The sequence below is a fragment of the Cryptococcus depauperatus genome, chromosome 8 (genome assembly GCF_001720195.1).
Source record: "Cryptococcus depauperatus CBS 7841 chromosome 8, complete sequence".
Lineage (NCBI taxonomy): Eukaryota > Fungi > Basidiomycota > Tremellomycetes > Tremellales > Cryptococcaceae > Cryptococcus > Cryptococcus depauperatus.
The window spans coordinates 517,489-543,844 of NC_089475.1; the positions used below are offsets into that span (position 1 = coordinate 517,489).

Sequence of the window (26,356 nt, forward strand, 5' to 3'; positions counted from 1 at the left end):
GGCTATAGAAAAGAAGAGAGGAATGGAGTTCCACGTGGCATTAGTCGTAAGATGTTATTAACATTAATTAAAATTAAATACGAACATTATGACGTCGCCTCCTTGTCATGTTGGTTTTCCGCTAATTGTGATTTCATCTTTTTCTCTTTTTCTCATCATTCTGCTCAATGGACGTCCTCAAGCCCGGTCATGCCCACCGTAGTAGTAGCGACAGGCTCCTCAATAACTACCTGTATGTTTGATTGGGTATGGATAAGGAGCTGACAGTTTTTAGCGACTCGCAAAAGGCCCTCTCAACGTCTCTCTTAACGCTTCTCTCCCATTCACACTCATCTACATCATCACTTCTTGCCTATGTCACCTCGTCTCCAGGAGTGCTAATTTCTGTCCGTCGCTCGGTACGCCATGCTGCTTTTGAAGGTCCACTTACCCCTTCTATGACCGATGGCGGTGATGTTCGTGAAAATGAGGGAGGATGGGCTCTCTACATCTCCAGTCTAGACCAGTTTAGAAGGGATCTGAAGGAGATACACAAGCTGGAAGAGGAGATAAGCAGAGTGAAGAGAGACAGAGAAATCCTTGTTAGCCGACTTATAAAAGCTACAAAGGGACGGCCTACAAAATCGGATCTTTCGGCCCTTGCCAACTCATACGCAGCCCATCCTGACATACTCCAGTCTTCTGCGGCCTCTGTTCTCTCTGATAATTCTTCTGTAACGAGCAAAGAGGGGAAACGCGCGAGCAAACTTGCTGGAGCACAAGCTGAATTGCTGGGATGTGAGGAGCATCTTAGAGGGCTGGAAGCCAGGATTGAAAATGAAAGGAACAAAGTCATGGCAAGAGGATTGGAAGATAGGTTTAGAGCTATGGAAGTTGTAGGAAGGATGTGGATTCAGCAGGCAAGAAAAGGTCTGGAAGACTTGGATAAAATGCACGGTAGGTTTTAGTTTTTAGCGATGAGTGAAAACCAACAGACTGCAGATCTACCAGCCGATGCTTTTGAGTTAGACTCTAATGGTTCTCTTGCTCCCTCCCAATCAGCCTCGCAAATAGCATACGAAGATACACCCGGCCAATCTCCCTCTAGAGGCGGAGTTCCTTTTCCACGATATTATGATCCTGGAGGGAGCATGAGTAGAAGTATAGCAGAAGAAAATGAAGGCGCTTCTTCATCCGAAGAAGATCTTGGCAATATAGCCGTCCACGAGAACACTTTAATTTCCAATGCCAGCCCTCTTCTACCCTCAAAAGGTCGGAACACTACATTACTTAGCTCGCCCCTTGTCGTTTCCTCAAATGGCACCCGTTCTAGACCACTTTCTGACTCCAAGTATGATCGAGCAGACTCGCCAGACTCCCCTAGGGTAAACGGACGCCGCGCAGCGAGCGATATCGGTAGTGGTTACCGTCCGCCATCATCCCGAGCAAGAGCGGCCTCTCTTCGACGCACATACTCTCATAATCATTATGCGGATTCAGACACCTCTAGTATCAGAGCACACAAGTCAAAGAAGAAGGGGTTTTTTGCTTCCATTTCGAAACTTTTCAAGCCAAGAAAATCCGTCTCTGAGAGATCACCTTCCCCAGTATATGGTTCTCGAGGCAAGGGAGGCTGGTCAACGCGAACAGATTCAAATTTGAAACGAGTCAGTACTTTGCGCGGTCGGCCTGAGGATTCATCTAGTGACGAAAATGAAGAAAACTTTGTGAGCGTATCCAACAATCGGAATTCAAATTGGATGGTTGATCATCGTTCATCTCCTGATAAGATCAAGCGAAATTCGTCTATGCCTATCGCCACCGGACTTATTCCGCCCAAGCCTACACACTCCACATCCCAGAGCACAATTACTGCAAAATCCAAGGTTTCTACTGGCGATGGCATACTTTCGAGGTCAGGTACGCTGAAGTCGAATGTCTCAGATGCTACCGTTAAGTCCGCTGGTACTATCAAGAAAAAGACAAGACCGAACGGGTCCATTGCGAGGTCTAAAACTGGCAATGGACGCGGGCACCCACCTGGACAGGGCGCTGGAGTAGCGAGTAGGAATATTATGACACTCTTCGATGCTTCAAATCAAACTACCATGCCCGAAGTCCCGAAAGCGCCCAAAAGCAGCGTCGATCCTTACATCGAGATGCCTAAGGCTCCCGGTAGCAGCATTGTTACTGCTAATGCTTCTGTATCACCTGACAAATCTAAACGTCTCTCTTACTCATCTACTACCGCTAGTTCTTCCAACGTTATTACCAATAAATCGGTAGTGACCGAGCCCAGTAGCAGGAAACAGAAGAGTAGGTTACCAGAAGCAGAATCCGGCTTGGATTCGCCTTCTCTTAGACCGACTACTCCACTTCCACCAAGCCGAACCCTCTCACCTCCACTGAAATCCGCTCTGCGGCCCACTTCTCCTCAACCTCAATCTCCCCAAGAGCCTGTCAAGCCGATGTACACCATATCGGCCCCCGCACCCATTGCTCTGGATGAGGTAAAGCTCAAACAAGAAATAGAGAGAGAGAAAGAAGAAGTCAGTCAATCGGAGACGGATAAACGGAATTCATTTATGTCTATGCAAAGCGACAACGCCAGTGTTTACGAATCCGCCGTCGAAGACGACGAAAATGGACCCTATGGTCCCCAGTCCGATTCATCGGACGAAGAAGAGGCTGCAGCTGCACAAAGCAAGTACAAGATAATCAGAAATGAAAGAGTTTCAAGGCAGGGTGAGATGGTAATGGGCAATCCACGTCATGGTAGAGAAGATGAGAATGGAGACGAAGGAGGGAGCCAGGTGACGATAGGCGCCAAGTCGGAGAGGGCTAATGGAACAGATGCAACTGCGCCCATAGAGATGGCAGCGTTAGGACAAGAAGTCACAGTGAAAAGAAGGAAATCTGTGAGAATGGCAGTACCTGACTCGCCTATTACAGAAATGACACCTCCATTGTTAACTTCGTCACTCAATCATACACCTCATCCTTCACGGCCTATAGCCATCTCTTCTGACTTTACACCTCGATCAAGAAGCCCTAGTCCCGAACCACAGAGGGTAGAGCAGATTTGGTCAACTAGGATCAATAAAGCAAGAGAGGATACGAGCGAAGAAGAGGATGAGAACGAAAATTACTTGAAGGCCAGAAAAGAACTCAAAAGGAACAGTGGGAAGTGGGCAGCAGTAGAGGAGGCGAAGGCGAAAGCAGATTCGTTGAAAAAAAGAGGAAGTGTCAAGAGTAAAGGAAGTGCTAAGTTCAGGGGATCCAAAAAATGATTTCTGTTTGCAAACAACTATAATTAGGACTTGTCGTGATAGAGCGGAAAAACAATTGAATAGTTCAAAGATAGGTTATATATGACTGTACACGTTCATAATGGTGGAAAAAAATTACAGCAGATGCCATTTGCAATATAATAATTTGCTAGTTTGATTTTATCAAATATCGTTTTGAAAGCAAAAAGGAAAGTTAGAGAGATATTCTATTATAAAGGTTTGAATAGCTGTCATACACGCTCCATAGGACAATGCGCCACAATACTACTGCAACTACATGCAGGAAACAGAGCATTCATCGTGTATAGGCCTAAAACTCGAATACACTATGTATTTATCCTGTCTCAAGCCGGAAGGTAACAAAGATATAATCGGGCAAAAAAGATTTAGCTATAGCCATTGCAGTCTCTTAATCTTCCTACAGCAGCTTTTTGATCCTAAGGTAACAGAAATAATTAATTTTCTCTCTTTTTGCTAGCATCTATCGTCATGAGTCCATGCTTTCTCTTCAATGAATCTTTTCTGAGTCTGACTGGAAGCGACTACTGTCATGATTCAAATGGGAATACTCGCTTTCCTAAGATAGGACGGATAAAGGCATCTGTATTCGAATTTGGGCCACTCTATCACGGGTCAAAGACAATGATTTGACCTGAGTAAGGGATTCTTGATAATGTCAACAGGGATTGGTTGCTGCAAAGCCACGCGACAGCCGGCTCTGCGAATTATTCAATCAAAGAAGATGGGGTGGTGGTTTAGGTGCGCTTCTTGATAACGACCTCATAAGTTCATCAATTGCCCATTTAGTCTTGATATTGTTGTTTTTCTGCATGTTTGCCCCTGTTTGCCTCTCACTTCAGCTTCTGCTGAATGCCAACCATTTTGCGATTGTCATTTGCGTCTTTTTTCACGCTACGTGAGAAGACTGCTAGCCCCACCTAAAACCCAATGACCTCAGAATATACGGGAGAACTTGCCCACGAATTGGTACTAATTGTTCTGTCGACTGTGTCAGCTTTTAAATTCAGTTGCTGGACATATAGAGCGAATAACCTGACCTGACGTTACGAGCCAATTAGGGATGACTATTAATTCGTGATAGACAATGACAGCTGAAGAGTTTGCAGAGATGATGAAAAGATACTGAAAACCAGAAGGTGATTGAGAGACAACGAAAGATTGTAAGTTTTCCGAGCAGCCGCGACATCTCTAGTCGACATTGCATGTCATAAATGAGTAGCCAACTTTGCAGATCCGATGGACGTGAACATATCATTTATGTCGGAGGATCTTCCATAATTCCGAAATACGGACGACCATTATATGGTTTTGAAGAAAAAACAAACAAATTGAGATAAAAGTATATAAAGAGAACTAGATTGAAGTGGTTTAAATACTTTCTTGTTCATAATGTTCAAATTGATTCCGTCGAAGAGTTCAAAAATATTAACACCTCATAATCGAAATGCGGCCATCGCCGCCTATGACTACATAAAGATGCTACAGTTGATAATGGAATATGTAAATGATTTTGAATTGACATTTACACAGAAAAGAAAGAAAAAATGTCTATCAAAGTAAAGCCTGTTGTATCTCTGGGGCTTGGTGAGCGGAAAGATATAGGAAATGGGTCATGCTGACATTCATATAGCTTCTTGCTGTACCGTCTTTTCTGTTTTTGGCATCGTCATTCTTCTTGGTACGCGATGCTTGTGATTATCTCCCATTCCGATCGCACTAATGGGCCTCCGAAAGCTCTTGGATCGTTCTTCTCTCGCCATGTCGAAGTGCTTACAGGCTCAACAAATGACCCTACCAATCCTGATATGGTTGCGAGGACTTGTTATGCGGCTGCTGTAATCTATGGTATCTTTGTTGCTTTTTGTGGTCTTCAGGTGTGTTACAAAGTCGTTGGTGGAATTACCGCATTCGCTAATGTTTACTCAAGATGATTGTTCATAGGCGATATCCTCGGGGAGTGCAGTTATAGAGAAGTACAGTGGCTGAGAGTAGATGTATCACTTGTATCATTGTTATGCTTATTCCCTGGTCAAGCCACACCATTGACAGTATTGTGAGATACTAAACCTTTTATTCGGTGAAAGGCTTAGTTGTCAGTAATAGCTTTTCACAATTTTTTAGAATTACAACACAACTTTGTATATTGTACTCCAGTATCTCTAGGTATGGCAATAGTTGATTTAACTGGAAATGCAAGCAGTAATATACAGGTATATGTCTAATTGTTTCCCAAAGCTTTGATGAACTCATATGTCCTTGGTATTCCCCTGCGCCCTAGGATCTCTTCATTCTCGCTTTTACTCAACCCTTCTTTCCAGCCAATTGTTCGCCTATGGGCATATCCTTTATACGCTTGGGGCATGAATTCGAACGAGCGCAACAAAGTATATCGAGGTTGGGGCAAATTGGTTCCCGGGCATGTTGGAGGAGGACGGGCGGCTAATTGAGGAAGACACCAAAGAGTATAGGGGGGACATGTGAGAAGAGTTATCAGAATAGTGCCTGCTCTATGAGGTGGTTCGAAGTCTCTTTGCTTGAAACTACTGGCGGAAATGCTGGAGGGTTCGTCTTCAATGGCAGGATAATCCTGAGTTTCGCTTTCATGTTCAGAATCTGATACACCCGAAAGGGCATCTTCATTATCAGACGATTGCGTCTTCTTTAATTTTTGTTTTCCTTTCTTTTCTCGTTTTGATACGATCTTTGGTAAGGATATGTGACTTGGACCAGTTGTCAGAAAAGGTTCAACAGAACGGAAAAATCGCAAAAGCATATGCTGGTTTGTCAAGATATTGCGGTCCTGGTCTGTAATACCAGCACCTATAATCTTATCAATATCCAACAGACTATAGCTTTACATTACACGCACCAACATGAGGAAAATTAAATATCACTTTGCTCCATCTTCTTCCCTTCGCCAAAGCCTTGCATCTCTCTAGTGCACCCGCATCAACTCCAAATTCCACCATCACTCCCTTGTCTCTCAGTTCCTTCACATGGCCTTCCGCATCAGGGTACTTGGACCTGGTAATCTCTTCGGTATCGAAAGCTGTAGCAAAAATCAAGTGAGGAGGATGATTGTGAGGCGAAGAGAGAAGTGAGAGGGAGAATGAAAAATTTGCTTCGCCCAAGAGTAGAATAGTATCTTGCTTGTCAAAAGGTATAGTAGGTGGCTTGTTTTTTATAGTATTATTGGATTTCCCTAGCTCGTCATTTGTGCGCCCATTTTTCGCTCTTATAGAAGCTTGTCTAGCTCTTTTCTTTCCCTTCTTAACGCCATCCAAACTGGCTTTTACGCTCGTTTGTTTAACATCTTGAGCAGCCTGAGCGCGCTTTTTTGCTGCGGTCTTTGCAGCAGAGTGTTGATGAGAGGCAAGAGCTACTTTTAGCTTTCCCATGTTAGTAATTCTTGACGAACTACTATAACATGCTTTTTTGAAAGTGACGAATGAATATTACAATTTATTCTATCAAAATCTTATTCATGTCTGGAGCCAAATAAGAAAATCGTTTCGTCACAACATTCCATTGACGGTATCAAACACTCTCCACCTGCATTTCTGACAATTTATTTCTTTCAACAGTACATTAACAATATTCAAATAACCCATATATCTGCTGCCACTCGAACAGGCATAAGGATTTGGGAATAGTGACCTCAATACCATGTCCAAGCGAGCAGCTCCATCTTCATCCTCAAACCCAAAGCGTATTCGCTTCGCTCCAACTCCCACCTATTCTGACTCTCCATCAGGTACTCCCCAAACTTTGGATGAGGACGATTTTCTCGAAGGAGATGTTGAGTCTAATCCGGCTGCAACTAAGCAGAAAGCACGACATGCGTTACGAGATGAAGGGGGCTATGGGTCCGATTCGTCTGGTGACGAAGAAAGCGTCGTCCCCTCTAGACGCAAAAAGGAGGGAAATGACGATGATAATGACGATGATGTGGATATGTTTGCTGAAGATGATGGAGATGACAGCAAAGCGGAAAAAGGAAAAGAGAAAAAGTTCATGTCGCTGGAAGAGATTGAAGGGCAAGAGTTTGGTCAACCTACAGGCGAAGAAGGTAGTGACTCTGATGCAGAAGAATCCAAAACGGGTTTAGATGGCGACATGGGAACTGAAATCACTCCTTTCAACATGAAGAATGAAATGAGCGAAGGCAGATTTACGACCGATGGGGAGAGTTATGTGGCAAATGCTGAAGATCCTAATGATAAATATGATATGTGGTTAGATGGTGTCAATAAAGAGGAAATGAAGAAGGCAAGAAGAGCTCATAAAGAGCAAGAGAAGCTTGAGCGTGAACGAGAAAAGTTGGAAGCGGAACGTGGAGAGGCAAAGGAAAAGAGAGAAGTTGAGTTACTGCAAGCTGCTGTGGGTCTGATGGAGCGAGGCGAAACTGTTCTGGAAGCACTGCAAAGATTGGGCAGCCATGTGGAGGAAGAAAGAAAGAAGAAGGAGGCTGGACAAAAAAAGAAAAGCTGGTCAGAGAGGCAAAAAGAGAGGAAGGCTCAGATGGCTGCAGAAGAAGAGCAACGGTGGGCTCTAGTCACGTCTTTTATATCACATGCGCTAACTTGTGGATGTAGAGACGCAATTCATACTTCTAATCCATTCACAAACCTCACAAACATTGTATCAGGCCTTGACAAAATTGGTCACATTGATGTATACTCTTTATCTCGCGAGTCTATACAACGTATGCTTCCTCAACCACTCACTAATCCGACTACACACTCTACTTCAGTTCCGTCCAAGCCTGATAATAGGCAATTCCAATACAGATTTTCTATGGCTTATGTGACAAATCTGCCTGAAAGCCAGAGACCAATTGAACGAGAAGTCTTTGGTATGTATTGCCGGAAAAATCACTGGGATAGGCTGATGGTTTTTATAGGACCATTTCCTCTACTTCAATTAAAAGGCTGGAAGTACACAGGTTTCTTCGGGCCTGGTTGTGAAAACGTAGAGATAAGAGAAGTGTTGGATGGTGAACAGTCGGGAGAATGGGGTTCATGGGAGACTATTGTTGAGAGAGAAGAGTCATGATAGGATCCGTTCAAAGCATATCAATGTACCTTTATGAACATTTTGGATGTCTTGTGTTGAGACAGTATGACTGCACAAAATGAAGTGTATCAGATGTATATGCGTACATGAGCCAGATCGACCGATCTTGAGATTAGGTGCTGGAATCTCAAACGTCATCTCAGTTTGCACTGAGAGGACAATTTAGACAAGCCAATCGTCAGGAAAATCGCCTGCGATTGCTTCTTTTTACTTTTCCTTTCTATTTTCATCCATCAAAGTCGCATCTTCATCGCCAAGAAAGTCGCTAGGAGGCGGCAAATTGTCTGGTCGAGACTGAAGCCGGGTGAGCTCCGCAACGAACCTGTCAAAACCATCTCAGCCAGTACAGAATCTTCCTAATGCAGAATGAGACACACCAAACCATTGATCCCCACAAAAACGTAGTCATGCCTATTAAGAGAAGAACATGTCTATTCCCTTGTGTCAGAATAGCCAAGCCGATAAGGGTCAAGACCAGGAGAAAGAAACACAAATTCATAGCTATGTTGTTCAGCAAGCGTTGCTCATTGCAGCATTTGCTGCTCACCCATCACGACAGCAGGATTTACTCCAGGCTATATTCATATTAGCTCGAGAGCAAGACTAGTGAATAGACATACCTCAAAAACCGATTTGGCGAGCGATCCAAAGAACCCTGGTTTTCCATGGGTCACGGGTTTTTCATCAGACTGAATAGTATCAGACATGTCTAATTGTTGTGGGTGAAAAATCAAGAACAATTGGGTTATTCATTTTTACGAACTGAACAGGAGTGGTAATCACGGAAGCAAATTTTGGCTGTGTTTAATAGGGGATTGCCCTATTACGAATTGAACAGTGTTCAATTGGTGTTTAGAAATGAATTACTGTAAATGCCTCAGCACTCTACACTGGGAGTGGTAAAGACGGTCGATAAGTCCGTCAATGAAGAACACTTAAGGATAAGGAAATGGGTATATATAGATAAACCATAGGATACTTTTACTTTAGATACTTCATTTCATGCAACACCAGTGCTAGATTTGCTGTATCAGAACATCCATTGCCATAGCTATACCATATTTACATCTCGTATACCTAGAATATAGAGGCAACAAATCCACTGTCGCATCCAGTGCTTTCACATGCCTATCCGTAATATACTCCGCGCCTATCTGCCACTTATTACTTATTCTCCGACAAACCGTCATCTATCTACATTAGGTCACGTGAGAGTTGCACTCGTTCTTTTAATTTTATCTTATCTATACTTGATGTACATGCAACATATATACACACGTACTTTAACTATCAACTATGAAACTTCGTTAACGTCGGCTGAGATGTCTCTAGCCTCATTGAGATTGACTTGGAGGGGATGGCCTATCCAGTAGCCTGTTGGGCCAGTAGACCTGGATTGACACAGCCTCGGCGGGTCACCATCCTCTACCTCCGCCGTAGGTCGTGCCGTATGGACCATCTCCACCGCGATAGTCGCGGTATGCGCTGGGATCAAACCCGGTCGATGATGATGAGTAACGATAGCCCGTTGCTTGCGAACGATAGGCGGCACCTGGACCCTGCCGCCTGGCGTACATGGCCTGGTGGAGTACGACAGGACTGGGCTTGCTGATGACAGACGCGACACCTGGAGGCAGCCTGCTGAGCAAGGCATCACCCTGTGCGTTCTCGGAAAGTTCCGGCTTCATGCTTGCGAGTACAGAGACAACGCCAGGATCCAACATGCCCATGTCGCTGAGAACGGTGAGAACCTCGATCACCCAGTCCTCGCATGACCAATAGCTGAAATCTGTATCGGGACCTATCATCTCGTACCGAACTGGGATGGCATGAGCCACTCTAGACACGATCTCCTCGGGATTGAAGTTGTAGGTCCCAATGACTGTGTTGTTGATGAGAGTGTCACTGTCTTGAACGCCGGTGCTTGACTTTTCATACGCAAATGCGCCCACTGAGCCGACGATACGGTAGGATGTGAATGAGGGAAGCGTCCCACTCTGAGTCCTTAGCTCCCAATGGATAAGCGGGAAGCTGTTTTTCCTGACGAGTTGTAGCGTATGCATGCTATGTGTAGGGTGAATGGATCGAACCGGGACGGGTTGCTGTTTAGCTTGTACAAAGCGGTCAAGAGAACAAGAGAACAGCGCCTATATATGTAAGTACAGTCGAGAGATGGACAGTGTGATAGATATATGGGACTTGGAAGAACAAATGGGCATTCATCACGTGACTTTTCCGGGCTATTGGTTGCTCTCGTTACTGTTGTCTACTGTTATTGTTAAATAGCTCTTCTTGTCATGCGCTTTGCTTCTAAGGTATAATAAAAAGACTCTTGGTTATTTTACTCTTTTCCTCAGTGGTGTATTATAAGTCAACCTTGTAAAAACAATTATCCAAACATATACCTCTTTACCTACATATTTATCAATATTGCAGAGCCAGAGACACTCACATAACCAATGTTCACTCTTCTCACCTCATTCCTTGACACACAGCATGTATAGTAGGACGCATGGTTAATAAAGTTGTCAACACGTTGTCAACACATTGTTGTCGACAATCTGTGAGGCTAATTCGTTAATCCAGTGGCATGTAGCGCTGTATAAGCGACCGATCCCTAAATCCCACGCTTAGATTGCGGTCCGTTACACACCGCTCCCAGCAGCTGGGGTAGATACCAGCCCAATCCCAATCAATTATCTCCGAAAGGTGGTCGTTGTGAACAAGTATGTTGCATGGTAGGAGGTCGCCATGGGTAATCACCAGCTTGCACCCCGATGCTATCTCCCTCGACAGCACATCCATATCAAAGGTTGATACTCCCACTTCCCGCACTATGTCTTGCTGTTCGAGTAGTACCGAGGGTGGACCGGGCCTCAAAAAGCCATGAGCGAGATTGTCGTGATCAAGGCCCGAGTCGCACTGGACGATGCCTCTCACCGTTCCATGCTGACCAGAGGGATCGATCTCGTCTGGGTCTAGGTTGCGCAGCTTAACCAGAAACGATCTGATTTCGTCACAGACCTGGTGCACCTGCTCTACTGTAGCTCCAGCTCCAATGTACTCATCGAGGGTCACACCACGCAGTTTCTCCATGATGATGACGCTGATCCCGCTATGCCGAGTGAAGGAGACGGGAGTCGGCACTAGGTCGGGGAAGAACTTGTTTATGATCTCTGTCGCCATGTACTCGTACTGAGAGACATATATCCCGTACTTGACTATCAGTTTGTCGTTCAATTTTATCACACTGGCATCATCGATACCATAGTCAACCGACAGCGCATCTAGTGTCGGACTGATGACCACCATCGCTGGCGAGAGTGTGTGTTGGGTCGCGCCTGGACAGAACACAGAGGGTTAGTATGGGTGGCGATAACATTCCAGTAACTAAACTTGATCTGATATATACAACTCCAGAACCAGAACAACCTCTTAATCCCACGTAATACCGAGAGTGGCGGCACGCCTACCAGCACTCTCACTGACGCCTCTACCTGCTTACAAGCTATCAAAATCTCTCTCTCCATGTCATCTGCAGTGTATTGACTCGTTCCAACCATCCAAATCCTAGTCCTGCTCATTCTTTGCTCCCCCTCCTCAACGTAGTCCATCGTCCCTTGTGATGGAGGTACGCCGCAAGCAACGCCTGGTTCCAAGATGGGTCGCCAGTGCTGAGCAGTGACGCGCCAAGTAGTCAGTGGCCAAGCTGATATCTCGCCTGGTTGCACCTGCTATCCACATGAAGCAACCCATTCCCTATAGGCTGTCAGCGCCGCTCCTGAGCCTGTCATTCTTGTCCTTGAGTTTCCATCTTTATTCGCTGCCAGTGGTACAGGATCGTAACGAGTTTGTTCTGGGATGTCCCTGTCATCTATGCCATGTATCACTAACAAGCAAGTTAGAGCTCTGTTCTTTTGTGAACTACGTCCACAGCATCCCAGCTACACAAGTCTCTTGACATTTGATATATACATTGCGGTTTTAGTGTAGGAAGGTGGCTATGGGAAGAGCCATGCTGGGTGAGACCGTAGGAGCCGTCCGATGAGCCAGCCTGCAAGCTTGACATATACGTAGAGGGTGTTGACGGCTGAGAGTGGAAAAGTATTGAGGTTGAAGATTTATGTTGTATAGAACAAGATAAACATTGAGCTTGAAGATTTATCTTATATTAAACAAAATATGAGAAGTTGAACAGTGGCTTCTTGAGTTGAACGCACAAAAAGCCCTATACAATTCGGACCAAATTGAACACAGCCAAAATTTGCTTCCGTGATTATCACTCCTGTTCAGTTCGTAAAAAAGAATAACTCACGTATTTAAGGTAACACGGAGATTGCAACAACTCCACTTAGGCACATAACCTGATCTTTTCTTTAACATTGATTGCAATTTTTCTTTTCTCTAAAGTATAAAAAGAGAGAAGCTGAATTTAATTGATTCAACAATGTCTTCTCTCGCAGAACAACTACAAAATATTGCTTCTCTAGATGCTGATAGACTTAGTTCAGCTTACGGAGCTCCATCAGGAAAGTCCTATCTCTTCCCACCAGATGTTGCCTTGGGGCATGATCTTGACTCTATCTTTGATCTTGCCCAATCGGGCTTTGATGAATTGTTCAGCTTAGATCCAGGGCTAGAAGAATTTCAGGAGGACCTCTTTAGCGAAGCAGCAAAGCGTACAGACAGAATGATCATGAGCAAAGAAGAGAATGACATCTTGGATACGATCTTGGAAAAGTGTTTAAGAAGGCTAGGCAGATATGTTAGCTTTATGGCTGGCGGAAAATGTATAGAATGGCTTGTGAGAAGATTTAGGTGAGTCTCAGTCAGTAGCAGGCAGGATAGATGCTGAGAGTTAGAGTGCACGAGATGAATGCAGAAGCAATCCTGAAGGTGTTTCTTCCCTACCATGGGGCTTCCAACTTTCCTCGTCTTTTAGCTATCCTCAACATCCCCAAATCATCACCTTACTATGCTCCCTTCTCCCCTCTCACCAAGAATGCACAGACAGTACCTCGCTCCTACATCGTGACAGCAATTTCGCCAACCAAGGACAAGTCTCTTACACTCTTGAATGATATCATCGCTATGGTCCAAATGTCAATCAATGACGGATCTGCCCATAGAGCAGTGCTTGCTTTCTGGAGTTCTACTATTGTGGACCTTCTTGAGGGCGCGAGGCATGGAAGTGGTCTGGATGATAAAATTGTCAAAGTGTTAGTGGAAGCCTTTGTTACTATGCTTGAGACACCCAATGGCGGAGAAGACGTGAATGTAAGTGGCCTCTCCCATTTATCTTTGCAAACTATAATAGCGCTCAGAATATCGGTGTAGGCTGCTGTCTACCCTCCGCTTGTTCTTCTCACCCGTACCGTTACCTTAGCGGATGAGCCTTTTGCTGCCATCGTCTCTTCTCTCCTTACCCCTGAAACCGGCGCCAACCCATCTCAGCGTTTATTGACGCTCCTTGTCGTTCTAAATGATCGTCCTGATTGGATATCTAATCTGGATGAGTCCGCTTCTGTCAATTTGGCAAAAGTCAAGCAGTCAGGAGAAATTTTAGTGGCTGCAATGGAGAAATACGGATTTGAAAGCGCCCTCAAGGCAATTATCGACGTTATGATGAAAAGACCTGATTTACATGCGAGGAGCCTTGCTTCCATACTTGAACATAAAACTGTTCCAGATTGTTTGGTGGAGTTCGCATCTACCAGGCTCTTGCAATCAAGCTCGAAGACGATTGACGATGACATTAAATTAATCTGCAGGTCTCTTCTTGCCAATATCCGTGAGAGGCATCCCGTCATTGTCGATTCTGCTTTCCTTCAAGTTTCATCATCTTTGAAAATTGACAAGGCACTTTTTAGTCACGCTCTTGTGCAGAAATCATCCAATGAAGTGGCTTTTCTTGACGTCTACTCCGCAGATGTTTCCAGTCGCATAAATGGAATCAGGGCTGTGTTGGAGATGGCAAAGAACAACAAAGAAGTGGAGAGCGCGATTACCGCTTTGGAGACTAGACTTGGTGATACTGAAGAAAGCATTATTCAAGTCCTTTATGCAGATCCCACCAGCCTGTTGAGCGTCCTTCCCGATCAGAATTATGTTGCCGGTGTCAAACCCGCGTTCTGGGCTCACAAGCCATCACCCAAAATTATTGGGCTTCATCTTGACTTCATTTCCCAGCATCTCGCCTTTCTATCAAATATCAAAAAGCAACTCTATGAATCACTTCTTTTTCCGATCTTCCTCTCTACAGAAAGGAGACAGCCTCTCACCAAACACGAAGCGCTCAAGCTCTTACATGGGGGTCTTAGAGATTTGGATAAGCTCAGCAAAATTGGGCCGGAAATTGGCAAAGCCCGAGGAGAAGGTGTGAAAGGTGCTCAAAAAAGCAATTTGGTCATTGCAAAAGCGTTGGCTGAGGCCACCAGTCAGTCGACTACATTGGAAGACGATGTCAGTTTCCTAGTTTCGCAGCTGGAATCGTCACTCTCTTCCTCAAGGCTTCTTGCTTATATGATACTGCACTATCTCATTTATATTCTTCGCGGTCCTCTACAACTTTTCACTGCTGTCGTAGTTCTCAATCACCTTTCCCCTCGACTATCGGGCCATTCATTAAGAGATATTAGACATGCTAGTGACCAAATTGGCTCTGAATATCTGGACGCCGTATACCGAAAGCCTGACGAAGCGCAGACGACACTTCGTGCTGTTGTGAGCATTGTGGCAGTCATGAATAAGATTGTCAAGCCAGAAGAGAGCTTTGTATGGCTCGCAGATGACATGCAAGTTTCAGATGCGCTGTACAAACAATACACTCGTCACGTTTATCTTTGGGCAAACAGCGTTGTTCTTCCACCTTCAATATCTCAAGATTTACTACAATCAATCTTCACCCAACTTGACAAAGATGTTCTACTCTTTCTTGCTTCCATCTGGTCGTCGACTAGTCATGCAGTACCTCTATCCGTGCGAATTTCGGCTCTCAAGCATGCGCTTGTATTTATTAACTCAAGCTCCCCGATGAAGGACGCCAAACTTGTTGATTTCCAAGTGATTTTACCCCAGATTCTTATTGTTGTCCAAGATAGTGAATCAGATGTTCGCAAAGCAGCCATAGACGTTCTTCGAAGCATTGACCGAGGAGACAGTATGGGTGAAGTCTATGCTTTGGATAAGGTATATGGCGACCGTTCTGAAACTGTCCAACTCCTCAAGCCAGTGGATCGAAATAAGTATATTCAAGCTATTCTCGAGGTCGGCAACGAATTTGTATTAGATCCTGCCAGAATTCAGTTTTTCCATGAGGAAATTCTGGGAATGCAGGCGACAAAAAACAGGAAAGACAGTGCCCATCGGAGAGCTGTTATTGGATCGTTAATGTCACATATCGTTTCCTACAGAGCTATTCGCCCCCGACTTGCATTATTCTCTCTTCTTTCTAACGTCCATGATACATCAATACTTCGTTCAACTATTAACCTCTTATCGTCTTTGTTGGACAACTCATCTGAGGAATATGTCTGGTTGAGCCAGGTACCGGAGGTTTTGCAAACACAATACTTGGAGGCATTGATCAGCTCGCTGAAGCCTCAGAGTGTCAACGTTTTAAGTGAAGCTGGTGGTCATGGCTGGATCGTTTTATTAAGCTTGTTAGATGTGTCAAATTCTTCCCGTGCGTGGTCTTCTCTTCAGCAGACTACTTATAGCTGATGATCAGAGTAGAGTTTATCAAGCAACTTAGGCAATTTTCATTGCGTGCAATGGTTTCTGGAGTTTTTTCGGCTCTTACAACTCACCAACAGATTGAATACACCATCGCCCTCATACGATGCATCCATGTCCTTCCTGCCGAAGATGCTCACTATACTCTCAAATTTTTGAAGCAACTCGATTTAGGGGTCGATTCTCTTCTCAGGCTCATTGATAATTTATCTGACCCTCTAGAAATGAATGCTAGTAGAAAAAAACAGAAGCGAGATGACGCGGATGACGACAGACCTACTCAGGCCGTGCTAGAGCTCAGCACCTTCATTGATTCTCGTTCATGGGCAACTATGCCTGCAAATGGAATGATTGTGGCTTCATTGATGACCCTTCTCTCTTCCCTTGTTGCTAAACGACTTAGCATCAGAGAAGGTGTTGATTATTTAGAACAAGAAGTACTGAGCGCGATATTGGCACTTGTCGAGAAGGTTAACGATTCCCAAGAGATCAAAAGAGCAAATGTCGGCATTGAAGTTGTTATCAAGGCCATACGTGCTTCAAACAACCCAAGAACTTCTGAGCGGGCGTTATTGGTCGCTGCAGAACTCGCGAGACTGATCCCCGATGCAGTTTTACACAACGTCATGCCCATATTTACTTTCATGGGCGCAAGCGACTTTCAACGTGACGATGCCTATACATTTAGTGTAGTCGAGAAGGTAAGTGACAATCGGTTTTTTCTTATACGAAGTGCTGAAGAATCACAAAGACCGTATCGATTATTGTGCCAGTTATGACGGCGGCATTGAAAGGACAAGCCCAAACCAGTATAGAGCTTTATACTAAATCATTGACATTTTTGCGAATATTCACTGACATGGCTGGTCGTTTACCTCGTCATCGAACACTTCCATTTTTTATACATCTTGTCAAATGTCTTGGCGCTTCCGACTATCTTGCACCCGTTTGCATGCTTCTTGTTGATCGGGCATCTACTAAGGCTGGAAGGAATAAGGAGTCTGTATCTTCCGTCCTTGAGCTGCCTTCCAGCCTCGTTGAGGGCTTTGGTATTCCCATCAAAACACAAGTTCTTTCCGAGGTAGTAGAGGAACTTGGCAGGTTAGTCGGTGACTTGAGTAGAAGCGAAAAATACGCTTTTTTGAGTCAAACGTATGTTCTGTATACATTTTAATGATAAGAACATGTGACTAACTCAAAGTTAGAATCATTGAAAACGATGCTTCAGACCGTTCCATCAAACAGATACTGCATCTTCTTATTTTTTTCACTTCCCTTATCAACCAACTTAAAGGCAAGAGCTGCACTCGGTCTCTTGTGCAGGCGTCAGTCCGTCGACTCATCAGTCTCACTGTGGCAACTTCTCAGCCCGTCATGGCTTCGACTGAGATCCCTTCAAGAATGCACAGTGCCCTTGCTAGCATCATGCTTTTACTTTCCGCAGACAATTTCCTGAGTGTCACTGTCGAGTTGCTCTGTGATGGTACAGAGCAGGATATCATCATGTGTCTTGATGTGTTTACTGAACGCTTACCCCTTATCAGACTTGATATCCGCTCCCGTAACACCAAAATTGTCTCAGAAATTCTTAAAAAGATCAGTCTTTTGCTTTTGAATCCAGGCGCCTCTACTGGCGCCGTCCTATCGGCAGTCGATTGTGTGACTAGGACGGCTGTTCCGCAAGAAGACAGGGCGTTATCAGTCGTTGTTCCAGCTGTTGTCAGTTGTATCAGCAAGTTGAAAGAAGCTAGCCTCATGGTCAATGCTTTGTTGCTTTTAGAGCGGCTAATGTGAGTGTTGAGTCTCTTTTCTCATTTTGATATATAGATTTCGACATAAATAATGATCAAAACATGACGGTCTTTTGACTTTTTTTCTTTTTACGCAATTCCTTGTTTTGATTATAGATGAAAAAGTGCTGACCAACACAAGTCGGCATTTAGGATCACGCTCAATACCTTATGTTCAAACCATCTTGGATATAACTCTCGATCTGATCAAATCCACCAAATCTGGTAAATCAACTGTCAAACAAGCATTTACTACCCTTACGTCAGTTATCGAGACCATTCCAGGGTTTATCTCCTCGAAACAGCTTAATGCCGTCTTGTCAAGCACCCTGGGTTATTATTCAACAGATGAAATTGCCGCACTGTCATTTTTTGCTCAACTCGCAACGAAGATATCTACCAAATCGCTTTTTCCTTGTCTTATGAATTCGTGGAAGACAATTCAAGACTATGAAGACGATGACGTGATAAGAGGTTTTTTTGAAGTTCTGAGATTGACACTCAAGCATGCGGTTAAAGAAGAGCTATCGGGGATGCTGAAACCTGTGTTTGCATTCTTCTTGGATATCTTCGATTTAAGACATCAGTTGCAACTTAAGAGTGTTAATGCCAATGTTGTCAATACTATAGAAGAGTCTGCTATTAAATCTTTCCTTGAGTTGGTCACCAAGCTGAGTGAGGCTACATTCAAGCCTTTGTTCATAAGGCTATATGACTGGGCAGTTGTTGATTTGTCAGAGAGCAAAGGTGAGCCTTGTCGTATGAGCCTGAAAATGGTTTTAATATTGTATAGAAGATATCAATAATGAGCGGTTGATTGCAAGAAAAACTGTTTTCTTGCATGTCACAATAGGACTTCTAAACAAATTTAGGGTTTGTCTATTGAATTAAGGCTACGGGCAACGCTGACATTGTCTGTAGAGTCTCCTATCGCCTTATATGGCAATTCTCCTTCCTCACGTCCATGAATTATTATCAGCTTTTTCTTTTGGCTCCCTTAATTCACTTCCTCTATGGACATTACTGCTCAACACCTTAGGAAAATCATTCGAAGTTGATGAGGGTGCATTTTGGACCGATACTGCCATCCTTGAGCTCTTACCTCAACTGGTTTCTCAAATTCCATTATATTTATCCTTCAATACCCATAATCGACCCATATCTAGCTGTCTGGCAAGTTTAGCTTCAAGCACAACTTCTGAAACTGTACTTCGGCGATTGAACGCTTCCGTCTGCCTTGCCACTCGTGTAGATGATTCCAAATCGAGGATAGCAGCGCTTGACGCATTAAAGGCTATATGGAGCGTGCAGGCAGAAGAGATGGTGACTTTCGTTCCAGAAACAGTCAGTGAATTCCTAGCCGAGTTGTTGGAAGATGAGAGCAAGGATGTTGAAATCCTCGCTAGAGGTGTTTTGGCAAAGATCGAAGAAGTCACGGGGAGTTTAAAGGAATACTTGGATTAACATTAGAACTGGCTAGGATATGTGCAACATTATGTTTCATCATAAAATGCATGAGATCGTCAAAGTATCATACAACAGCAATAAGCGCATCAATCTGGATTTGAGGCCAACTATTACATGTACGATGAAAATTGTCGATAGACTAGTATCACCACCCTCCTCCACCAACACCCAGCCTTCTATACTCAACCAGCTCACATTTCCCAATCTTCTCTTTTCTCTCTTCAGTATGATCAGTATAACATGTAGTTGGGACAGGAACTTTGAGTCGATACCAATCACCCGAATAGGTTATTGCAATCAACTGCTTCTGTTTCTCTGTTCTGGGCTGTTGAGAAACCGAAGGCAAATGCGCCTGTGATACAGTCGCGTACTGATGTGTTGGATGGCTTTTGACTCGCGCACGCGAGCTGCTAGAGACATCGCGCTCTCTTCCTTTTCCGCTCAACATGGTGGCACCATTTGCAACTTTGGCAAGAGTAGAGTTTTCAACATGTTGGGAAGGGGTAGCCGTCTTGTTTGTCCCATCTGGCCCTAATGAAAGACGCTCAATTCTTGAACCCATTGGAAGACTACCTCCGCCGCTGCACATAACACCTCCCATTGTATCGGATGAGCGTCGATGATGGTGGGTCTTCTCGTTCTCTTCGCTTTCTCGCTTCATTCTATTTTGCCCGTCATGAGAGTCATCTCTCTCTGCTGACACAGCAACCTGTACCTCTAGCCAAGTGACAACAAACTTTTCACTTCGTTCAGAGTCTGTTTCAACAGCTTCGCGCATGGACATGGAAGGAACTCCCGCTGCACCCAAAGCAGCGCTGAATGCATGTGGATTTTTGCGGGGAAGATGGTATTGAGCGATAGATGTAATAGATTTGAAGTATTTCGGAAGAGGGAGATTGCGAGACAGAATATTTGTCAAAGATGGCGCGGAAGACTTGCTTCTGAAGCCAGAATTATTTGAGCTTTTGCTCGTAGGCTTGATTTTAAAAGAAGCAGGACTCACGAACCTAGGCTTTCTTGTTCTGCCTTGGCGCTTTCATCTCCCCAGACATGAATGGTTCCTTTATCGCTCCATCCCACAACTCTTGCGTCTTTTCCATCGCCCTCAAAACCTACGCCCCATACCTCAGCCGGGTCTACACCTCTTCTCAGCTCCTTTTCCAGCCTCCCCTTAGCTGTATCCCATACCCTTACTAGAGTGCCTCGCTCGGAAGTGGTGAGGATAAGTGAACCACTAGGCGTCGTTACTAGTGTAGATAAAGGATGTGTATGGGCTAAAATGATAGGGGATCTAAAAGTTGGCCGTGATGCAGTTACACGAGCTGAAGATATATTCAACGCTGCTGGGTCAACAGGACAAGGTGGTAATGGAATCAACTGCACATGTCCCGCTTGACGGCCAGGAAGGGCAAGAAGGGTCGAATCAGGTGCAGTTGAAATAGCCATGAGGCCTTGGTTATTTTTGCAAGTTTCCCATTCTCCTAATTTCTTGATCCAAAACCCGGTATCTTCTTTTAAAGCTTTACCCTTGCCTTTGCCCAAGACATCGCTTGAGCCAAACCCATACTCAAAGCCAACGACTTTACGAAGCAGTGCGATACATATCATACCTCTTCTGGCTACAATCCCCCGTGCCCGTTCGCTAGTCGAAGAAGTCAGCGCATTCAACAACAATGATATAGATACAGGCCAGACCACGCCGAAACAGCCTTTAAACATTACTTACCCGAACTCAATCTCTGCAACGACCTCTCCCAGTTTGTCATTATATATCACAACCTTGTTAGGAGCGTAAAGAGGCGAAACTCCACCGCCTTGAAGCACAAGCAAGGGTGAATGTGGTAAGATAAGTGCTAGAGATAGCGTTCCAGGAAGAACTGTATATACATCAGCCTCGTTAATTTCACATTTCTCCATGCATGGTATGCTCGCCCCCTATTCCTCGCAAGACGACAAGCAAAATCTGAAGGAGTCAACATTAGCCATACCTCTTCTTCTGACAAGGCCGAGTGGCCAAGTCTTCCATATCTCAAAGCCCTTTTCTACGGCTACTGCAAAGAAGCGATTGTCTGGAGAAAAGCGGATGTTGTAGATGGGTGGTGGTAACAAAGTCGAGACGGAATAGCGGCCCAGCTGCATAGTTCTTGTTGATGGTGTCTATTGTATGTAAATCATGATGTATTATAGTAACAAAAGAGAAAAACAAGATAACAATTACAACAAGGATGGATAGATACTGAAGATATCCGGGCACGTGACTTAAGCACAGAAATCAAAAGCTCATTCAAAACCTATTCTGTTTTACATTTCACTTCCAGCATATCAGTCTTTTTTACACTGACATTATGGTCTGCTATCAAAAAAACTCATGAGCACTCAACTTTAGAGGCTTCATGTTAGCACCAAGCTCCGACCAGCGACGGCGACTAGATATATCGTGACCGCTCTAAGAATCTGAAATTTCCGTTCACCTTTCCATCACAATCAATGAGATTGGGACTTGGACCAGAAGATCCAACCATTCACAATTTGGCGTTTTCCCCTGAGGTATACTATCTGGGTTTTGATGCCAGTGGGTGCTGCTCGGCATGTTTCTCTTCTAGTTTCCGCAGAGAAGAGGTTGGGTATCCAGCGACACATGAATGATGCGCAAAGTGACAGTAAACAAAAGCGGATGGTTTACTGAAGGCGATTAAGCTAGAAGACAGCGCTCTTTATGTTGGTCTTGTCCAAGAGAGCTCGTGAAAAGCTGGCTGTCTCCAGGGTCGCTATTAACGCTGTGAAGTCGCTCCATGGGCCATCAATGTTTTCAAGCTTGAGGATAAGAGTAGAGTATGTCTATTATGTGCTTTCTTAAAAACGGCCTTTTTTCTTCTTTTTAACTACACATTGAACAAATACAAAATGGAAATGATGTGAAAAGTAATGAAAAGATAACTTAAGTCTCGACAGCAAATAAATATAATGCGGCGTTGTCCGCCTTTATTATTTTTTCTCATTGTCTATATTTTTATCCTAGAAAGTTGCCAGATTTATAATCCCTCCAAATTGATCTTCATTTCAAAAGCCCTAAAGCCATAGGCAGCAATGGCAAAAAGAGGCAGCAAATCTACTAAATTGCAAAAGGGTACTATCAGCAAACAGACTGGGTCTCAAGAGACGAATGAGGTAAAAGCGCCAAGTACAGAGTGGAAAGTTAGCGATGCCTTGAAAGAAGCAGTGATAGAGCTAGGAGGAGATGAGGAGGACTTGGAACTGATAGAAGGAGTTGATGAGGATGATGAGGCATCAATAACTGAACAGGGTAAATTTAAGGATGAGGTTGGTTAAAAGTTATCCTTGTGTCAAGTGCTGGCTGATGTTTAGACAGAAGTTATTGAAGAAGGAGCTGGGAGAGTTTATGAAAGGGTTGGATTTTGAAGGCAAGGAGCCTCTGGCTGCAGAGTCAAGCGAAGGAGCAAGCGAGAGTAATGATGAAGATGGGGAGGAAGAAAGTGATGCCTCTGAGGTTCAAGATGATGTGGGCAATGAACATGAAGAGGAAGCTCTTCCAATTAAAAAACCCATTTCTCAGTCTTTTGAGGACGTCCAAATTGCTGAAAAGCTGTCTTCAAGTGATCCAGATCCTTTCAGTGCTTTTGTGAGATACCTTTTTCTTTGCAAATATACACCATTAACAATGTGTAGAACGTTCCTGCTTCAACGTCATGGCCTTCACTTATCCCTTCTCTTCCACCAATAGATGGTCTTCAGAGACTTCAAGGACACAAATTGAATGAACTTCGTCAGCGCGCTGTGAATCTTTTAAACAACCTTCCCCCTCTAAAACGAGCTTCATCCTCTTCTGATCAAGCGTTTATCACTCAAATCCTACATTCCGGAACTCATCAAGACAAACTTTCTGCTCTTGTCCTGATAGTGAGAGAAAGTCCCGTGCACGCTGTGAAAGAGCTCGATCGACTGAGAAATATGGTAGGATGGAAAGAAGATGGTATTAGTGGGGGAGGCAAAGACCAACGAGTGGCAGTAATGAAGGCCTTGTCGGACTGGTGGGTAGCAGGCGGTGGTAAAGAGCATGGCAAGCTTAAGTGAGTCTTTAAGCTATCATGCGAGTCAAACATAGCTGAAGCTCTTGCAGATACTTTGTTGACCAACCTCTTCTCACTCATCCTCAATTGACTGACCGACATCTTCTCATGTTTGCATTTGAAGACTATCTCAAAAAGTGGTTTTTCAGCACCCTGCAAGTTTTGGAAGTTCTCTCGCACGACACCCTCCCTTTTGTCCGTACTCAAGCGATACACATCATGTTTAGACTTCTTGCTGGAAATGCAGAACAAGAGCAAAATCTTCTGCGACTAGGAGTCAATAAGCTTGTACGTTATGCTTATAGTGAATAGATGAAAGCTGATTGAATTAAATAGGGCGATATTGACCGTCCTGTAGCTTCCAAAGCATCTCATCATATCCTTCAGCTCCTTCAATCCCATCCTGCTATGAAGGCCGTTGTCGCTCGCGAGATTTCTGGTTTGGTGCTTAAACCGTCTAGCCACACCATACCTGCCTCATCATCTGCCACGCATGTTAAATTTGACAACGATGAGGACAAAAAAAAAGTTAACTCTTCAAACAAGGCTAATGTCACCGGTCATGGGCGATACTATGGCCTGATTACTCTCAACCAAATAACTTTAACAAGGAAGGACCAAGATGTTGCCGGAAAACTAGTTGACTTATACTTTGAAATTTTCCGAGAGATACTTGGTGATCCTAATGGACTTGAAGAAACCACAAAAGAAAACAAAGATGAAATCAATGGGGAAGATGTCCAAAAAACTACTGGCAAAGTTGACAAATGGCGCGGACGACATAAAGGTACTAAGCACAAGGGCGGGCGCAAATCTGCTTTAGAGGAAGAAGAGCTAGTCGAAACCACTGTAGCCAAGCTTGTTGCTGCCATTCTTACTGGCATCAACCGTGCTTTACCTTTTGCGAAACTTGACGACACCAAATTCAGCTCATACACAGACACTCTTTTCAAAATCATCCACAGTGGAACTTTCAACACATCTATACAAGCCCTCCAACTTCTCTTCAAAGTTTCCACGACAGAAAATGAATCACGTCAAATCATCGCAGATCGTTTCTACAAAGCTTTGTATGGCTCGCTTTTTGATGGACGGTTGATCACCTCTTCAAAACAGGCCATGTATTTAAATTTGCTGTTCAAAGCAATGAGGGTCGATGACAAGATTCAAAGAGTCATGGCGTTCGTAAAGCGGCTACTGCAAATGTTGAGCCAACATCAACCGCCTTTCATTTGCGGAGCCTTGTATCTTCTAGGCGAGGTATATTCATCTGTTCTTGTTACTTTCATAACCACTGATCTCCCGCTAGCTCTTCAACACTATTCCAGGGCTTAAGCGAATGCTGATTGAGCCAGAAGATGATGGCGAAGAGCACTTCGTTGATGCTGATGCTAAAACCAAGACCGTTAAACCCAACATTGCAGCCGAACCGTCTTATAGCAAGACCTATGATGGACGCAAACGTGATCCAACATATGCCAATGCAGAATCTAGTTGTTTATGGGAGTTAGTACGTTTGTTTCATCTTGCAATCGGACTGAATCATCCTAATTAATCATTAGACGCCTTTTCTCTATCATTTCCATCCCTCTGTATCTCTTCAAGCCAATCAATTATTAAATTCTCAACCTCTCACTGGTTCCTCAGATATTTCACTGAACACTCTCATATCCTTCCTGGACCGATTCGTCTATCGTAATCCCAAAAAAACTGCCCAGCCCAAGGGTGCTTCTATCATGCAGCCTGCAGCGGCCTCGGACAAATCGGGCATGGTTATCAAAGGAGAAGGCAAGGCTGGTATGATGGTCAACAGTGAAGCATTCTGGAGAAAAAAGATTGAAGATGTGCCTGTAGATATTCAATTCTTCCATAGTTACTTTACCGAAAAGCTCAAGCGGAAGGGAAGGAAGGGCAAAGCAAAAGAACAGAGTCACAAGATATCAGACTTTGAGGAAAGCGATAATGAGAATGTAGACGAAGATACAGTTGTAGGAGGAGATGAAGAAGAACTTCAAAGCGAAAATGAACAACCCAAAGAAGTGGAAGAAGAAGCTAGTGAAGAAGACTCTGATCCTGAAGAAGCTGAGATTTGGAAAGTAAGTTGAAAATTCAATGTCTTCTTGAAGCCAGCTTATCCTTGCTACAGGCTATGAAAGCATCCATGCCTCATGTAAACGACAATATGGATATCAGCGAAGACGACTTTATTAGCATTTCTAATGGTAGCCATGAAGATAGCGTTGAGGAGAGTGATGAAGACGAAGAGCAAGAAGGCGATGAGGAAGAAGGCGAAGACGAGGATATTGTCTTCAAGGGCAAGAATAAGAAGCGCACTGCCCGTTCTACTTCGCCTGCCTCTTCTGCTTCTTCTTTTCCCAACTTCGACGATGAAGATGACGACATCGTGGCACTTTCAGACATTAACATGCCAGATATAGTACTAGACGGTAATTCTTCTGATGCAAAAGGAGAAGTCAGCGGGAAGAGGAAGAAAGCAGGCGATGAGAGAAAAGAAAGAAAGAAGAAGAGGAAGGAGTTGCCAATGTTTGGTAGCTATGAAGATTATGCGGCTCTCATCGAGCAAGGCGACAGTGAGGATTAGACTACGTTAGCATATACTCTATGGAATCCCGGAGTCTTGGTTCATCAGGATGTACAATGTTTATTCTGTCTTGCTGCATCACTTTGTCCTTAAAGTAGATTTGTATCTGATATTGACTGTATCATCGTAAACGAGTTTTTCTCCCCATACTCAATCATCCGAATTTTGTCAGCTTATAATAATGTTGTATTGCCTCTATAGTTTAGTTGGCTATAACACCCCACTAGTAACATTTGCAAATGGGGAGGTCTGTCGTTCGAATCGGCATGGAGGCAATATTTTTTGTCCCAATCTTGAACTATTCTAATT

At 44.1% G+C, this 26,356-nt stretch overlaps 10 protein-coding genes and 1 non-coding gene across 11 annotated transcripts; 6 read left to right on the forward strand and 5 right to left on the reverse strand.

Moving 5' to 3' along the window:
- Positions 1-167: 167 nt before the first annotated feature.
- On the forward strand, positions 168-3,269 carry L203_106117 (uncharacterized protein; the record flags this gene model as incomplete). Its single annotated transcript, XM_066215477.1, has 3 exons — positions 168-232; positions 275-936; positions 982-3,269. The coding sequence occupies 3 exons, from the start codon at positions 168-170 to the stop codon at positions 3,267-3,269; spliced, it is 3,015 nt and encodes a 1,004-aa protein (XP_066071574.1).
- Positions 3,270-4,834: 1,565 nt separating this feature from the next.
- L203_106118 (uncharacterized protein) lies at positions 4,835-5,259 on the forward strand (the record flags this gene model as incomplete). The annotated part of the gene is made up of 4 exons (XM_066215478.1): positions 4,835-4,874; positions 4,921-4,968; positions 5,025-5,164; positions 5,218-5,259. The coding sequence occupies 4 exons, from the start codon at positions 4,835-4,837 to the stop codon at positions 5,257-5,259; spliced, it is 270 nt and encodes an 89-aa protein (XP_066071575.1).
- Positions 5,260-5,508: 249 nt separating this feature from the next.
- L203_106119 (uncharacterized protein) lies at positions 5,509-6,688 on the reverse strand (the record flags this gene model as incomplete). Its single annotated transcript, XM_066215479.1, has 2 exons — positions 5,509-6,110; positions 6,160-6,688. The coding sequence occupies 2 exons, from the start codon at positions 6,686-6,688 to the stop codon at positions 5,509-5,511; spliced, it is 1,131 nt and encodes a 376-aa protein (XP_066071576.1).
- A 268-nt stretch (positions 6,689-6,956) lies between these two features.
- Positions 6,957-8,345, forward strand: L203_106120 (uncharacterized protein; the record flags this gene model as incomplete). The annotated part of the gene is made up of 3 exons (XM_066215480.1): positions 6,957-7,834; positions 7,886-8,145; positions 8,194-8,345. 3 exons carry the CDS (start codon positions 6,957-6,959, stop codon positions 8,343-8,345), a joined length of 1,290 nt encoding a protein of 429 aa, XP_066071577.1.
- Positions 8,346-8,573: 228 nt separating this feature from the next.
- L203_106121 (uncharacterized protein) lies at positions 8,574-9,073 on the reverse strand (the record flags this gene model as incomplete). Its single annotated transcript, XM_066215481.1, has 4 exons — positions 8,574-8,688; positions 8,744-8,867; positions 8,914-8,941; positions 8,987-9,073. The coding sequence occupies 4 exons, from the start codon at positions 9,071-9,073 to the stop codon at positions 8,574-8,576; spliced, it is 354 nt and encodes a 117-aa protein (XP_066071578.1).
- A 708-nt stretch (positions 9,074-9,781) lies between these two features.
- L203_106122 (uncharacterized protein) lies at positions 9,782-10,429 on the reverse strand (the record flags this gene model as incomplete). The annotated part of the gene is made up of 1 exon (XM_066215482.1): positions 9,782-10,429. One exon carries the CDS (start codon positions 10,427-10,429, stop codon positions 9,782-9,784), a length of 648 nt encoding a protein of 215 aa, XP_066071579.1.
- A 514-nt stretch (positions 10,430-10,943) lies between these two features.
- On the reverse strand, positions 10,944-11,678 carry L203_106123 (uncharacterized protein; the record flags this gene model as incomplete). Its single annotated transcript, XM_066215483.1, has 1 exon — positions 10,944-11,678. One exon carries the CDS (start codon positions 11,676-11,678, stop codon positions 10,944-10,946), a length of 735 nt encoding a protein of 244 aa, XP_066071580.1.
- Positions 11,679-12,813: 1,135 nt separating this feature from the next.
- On the forward strand, positions 12,814-19,354 carry L203_106124 (uncharacterized protein; the record flags this gene model as incomplete). Its single annotated transcript, XM_066215484.1, has 9 exons — positions 12,814-13,184; positions 13,229-13,643; positions 13,704-16,050; positions 16,101-16,801; positions 16,852-17,252; positions 17,306-17,890; positions 18,033-18,637; positions 18,687-18,763; positions 18,812-19,354. The coding sequence occupies 9 exons, from the start codon at positions 12,814-12,816 to the stop codon at positions 19,352-19,354; spliced, it is 6,045 nt and encodes a 2,014-aa protein (XP_066071581.1).
- Positions 19,355-19,502: 148 nt separating this feature from the next.
- Positions 19,503-21,496, reverse strand: L203_106125 (uncharacterized protein; the record flags this gene model as incomplete). Its single annotated transcript, XM_066215485.1, has 4 exons — positions 19,503-20,298; positions 20,361-20,999; positions 21,084-21,234; positions 21,346-21,496. The coding sequence occupies 4 exons, from the start codon at positions 21,494-21,496 to the stop codon at positions 19,503-19,505; spliced, it is 1,737 nt and encodes a 578-aa protein (XP_066071582.1).
- Positions 21,497-22,444: 948 nt separating this feature from the next.
- On the forward strand, positions 22,445-26,047 carry L203_106126 (uncharacterized protein; the record flags this gene model as incomplete). Its single annotated transcript, XM_066215486.1, has 8 exons — positions 22,445-22,678; positions 22,728-22,997; positions 23,045-23,445; positions 23,496-23,733; positions 23,782-24,705; positions 24,755-24,955; positions 25,008-25,541; positions 25,592-26,047. The coding sequence occupies 8 exons, from the start codon at positions 22,445-22,447 to the stop codon at positions 26,045-26,047; spliced, it is 3,258 nt and encodes a 1,085-aa protein (XP_066071583.1).
- A 191-nt stretch (positions 26,048-26,238) lies between these two features.
- On the forward strand, positions 26,239-26,322 carry L203_106127. Its single transcript has one exon. It is a non-coding gene; the product is annotated as a tRNA-Thr (tRNA).
- Positions 26,323-26,356: the final 34 nt, after the last annotated feature.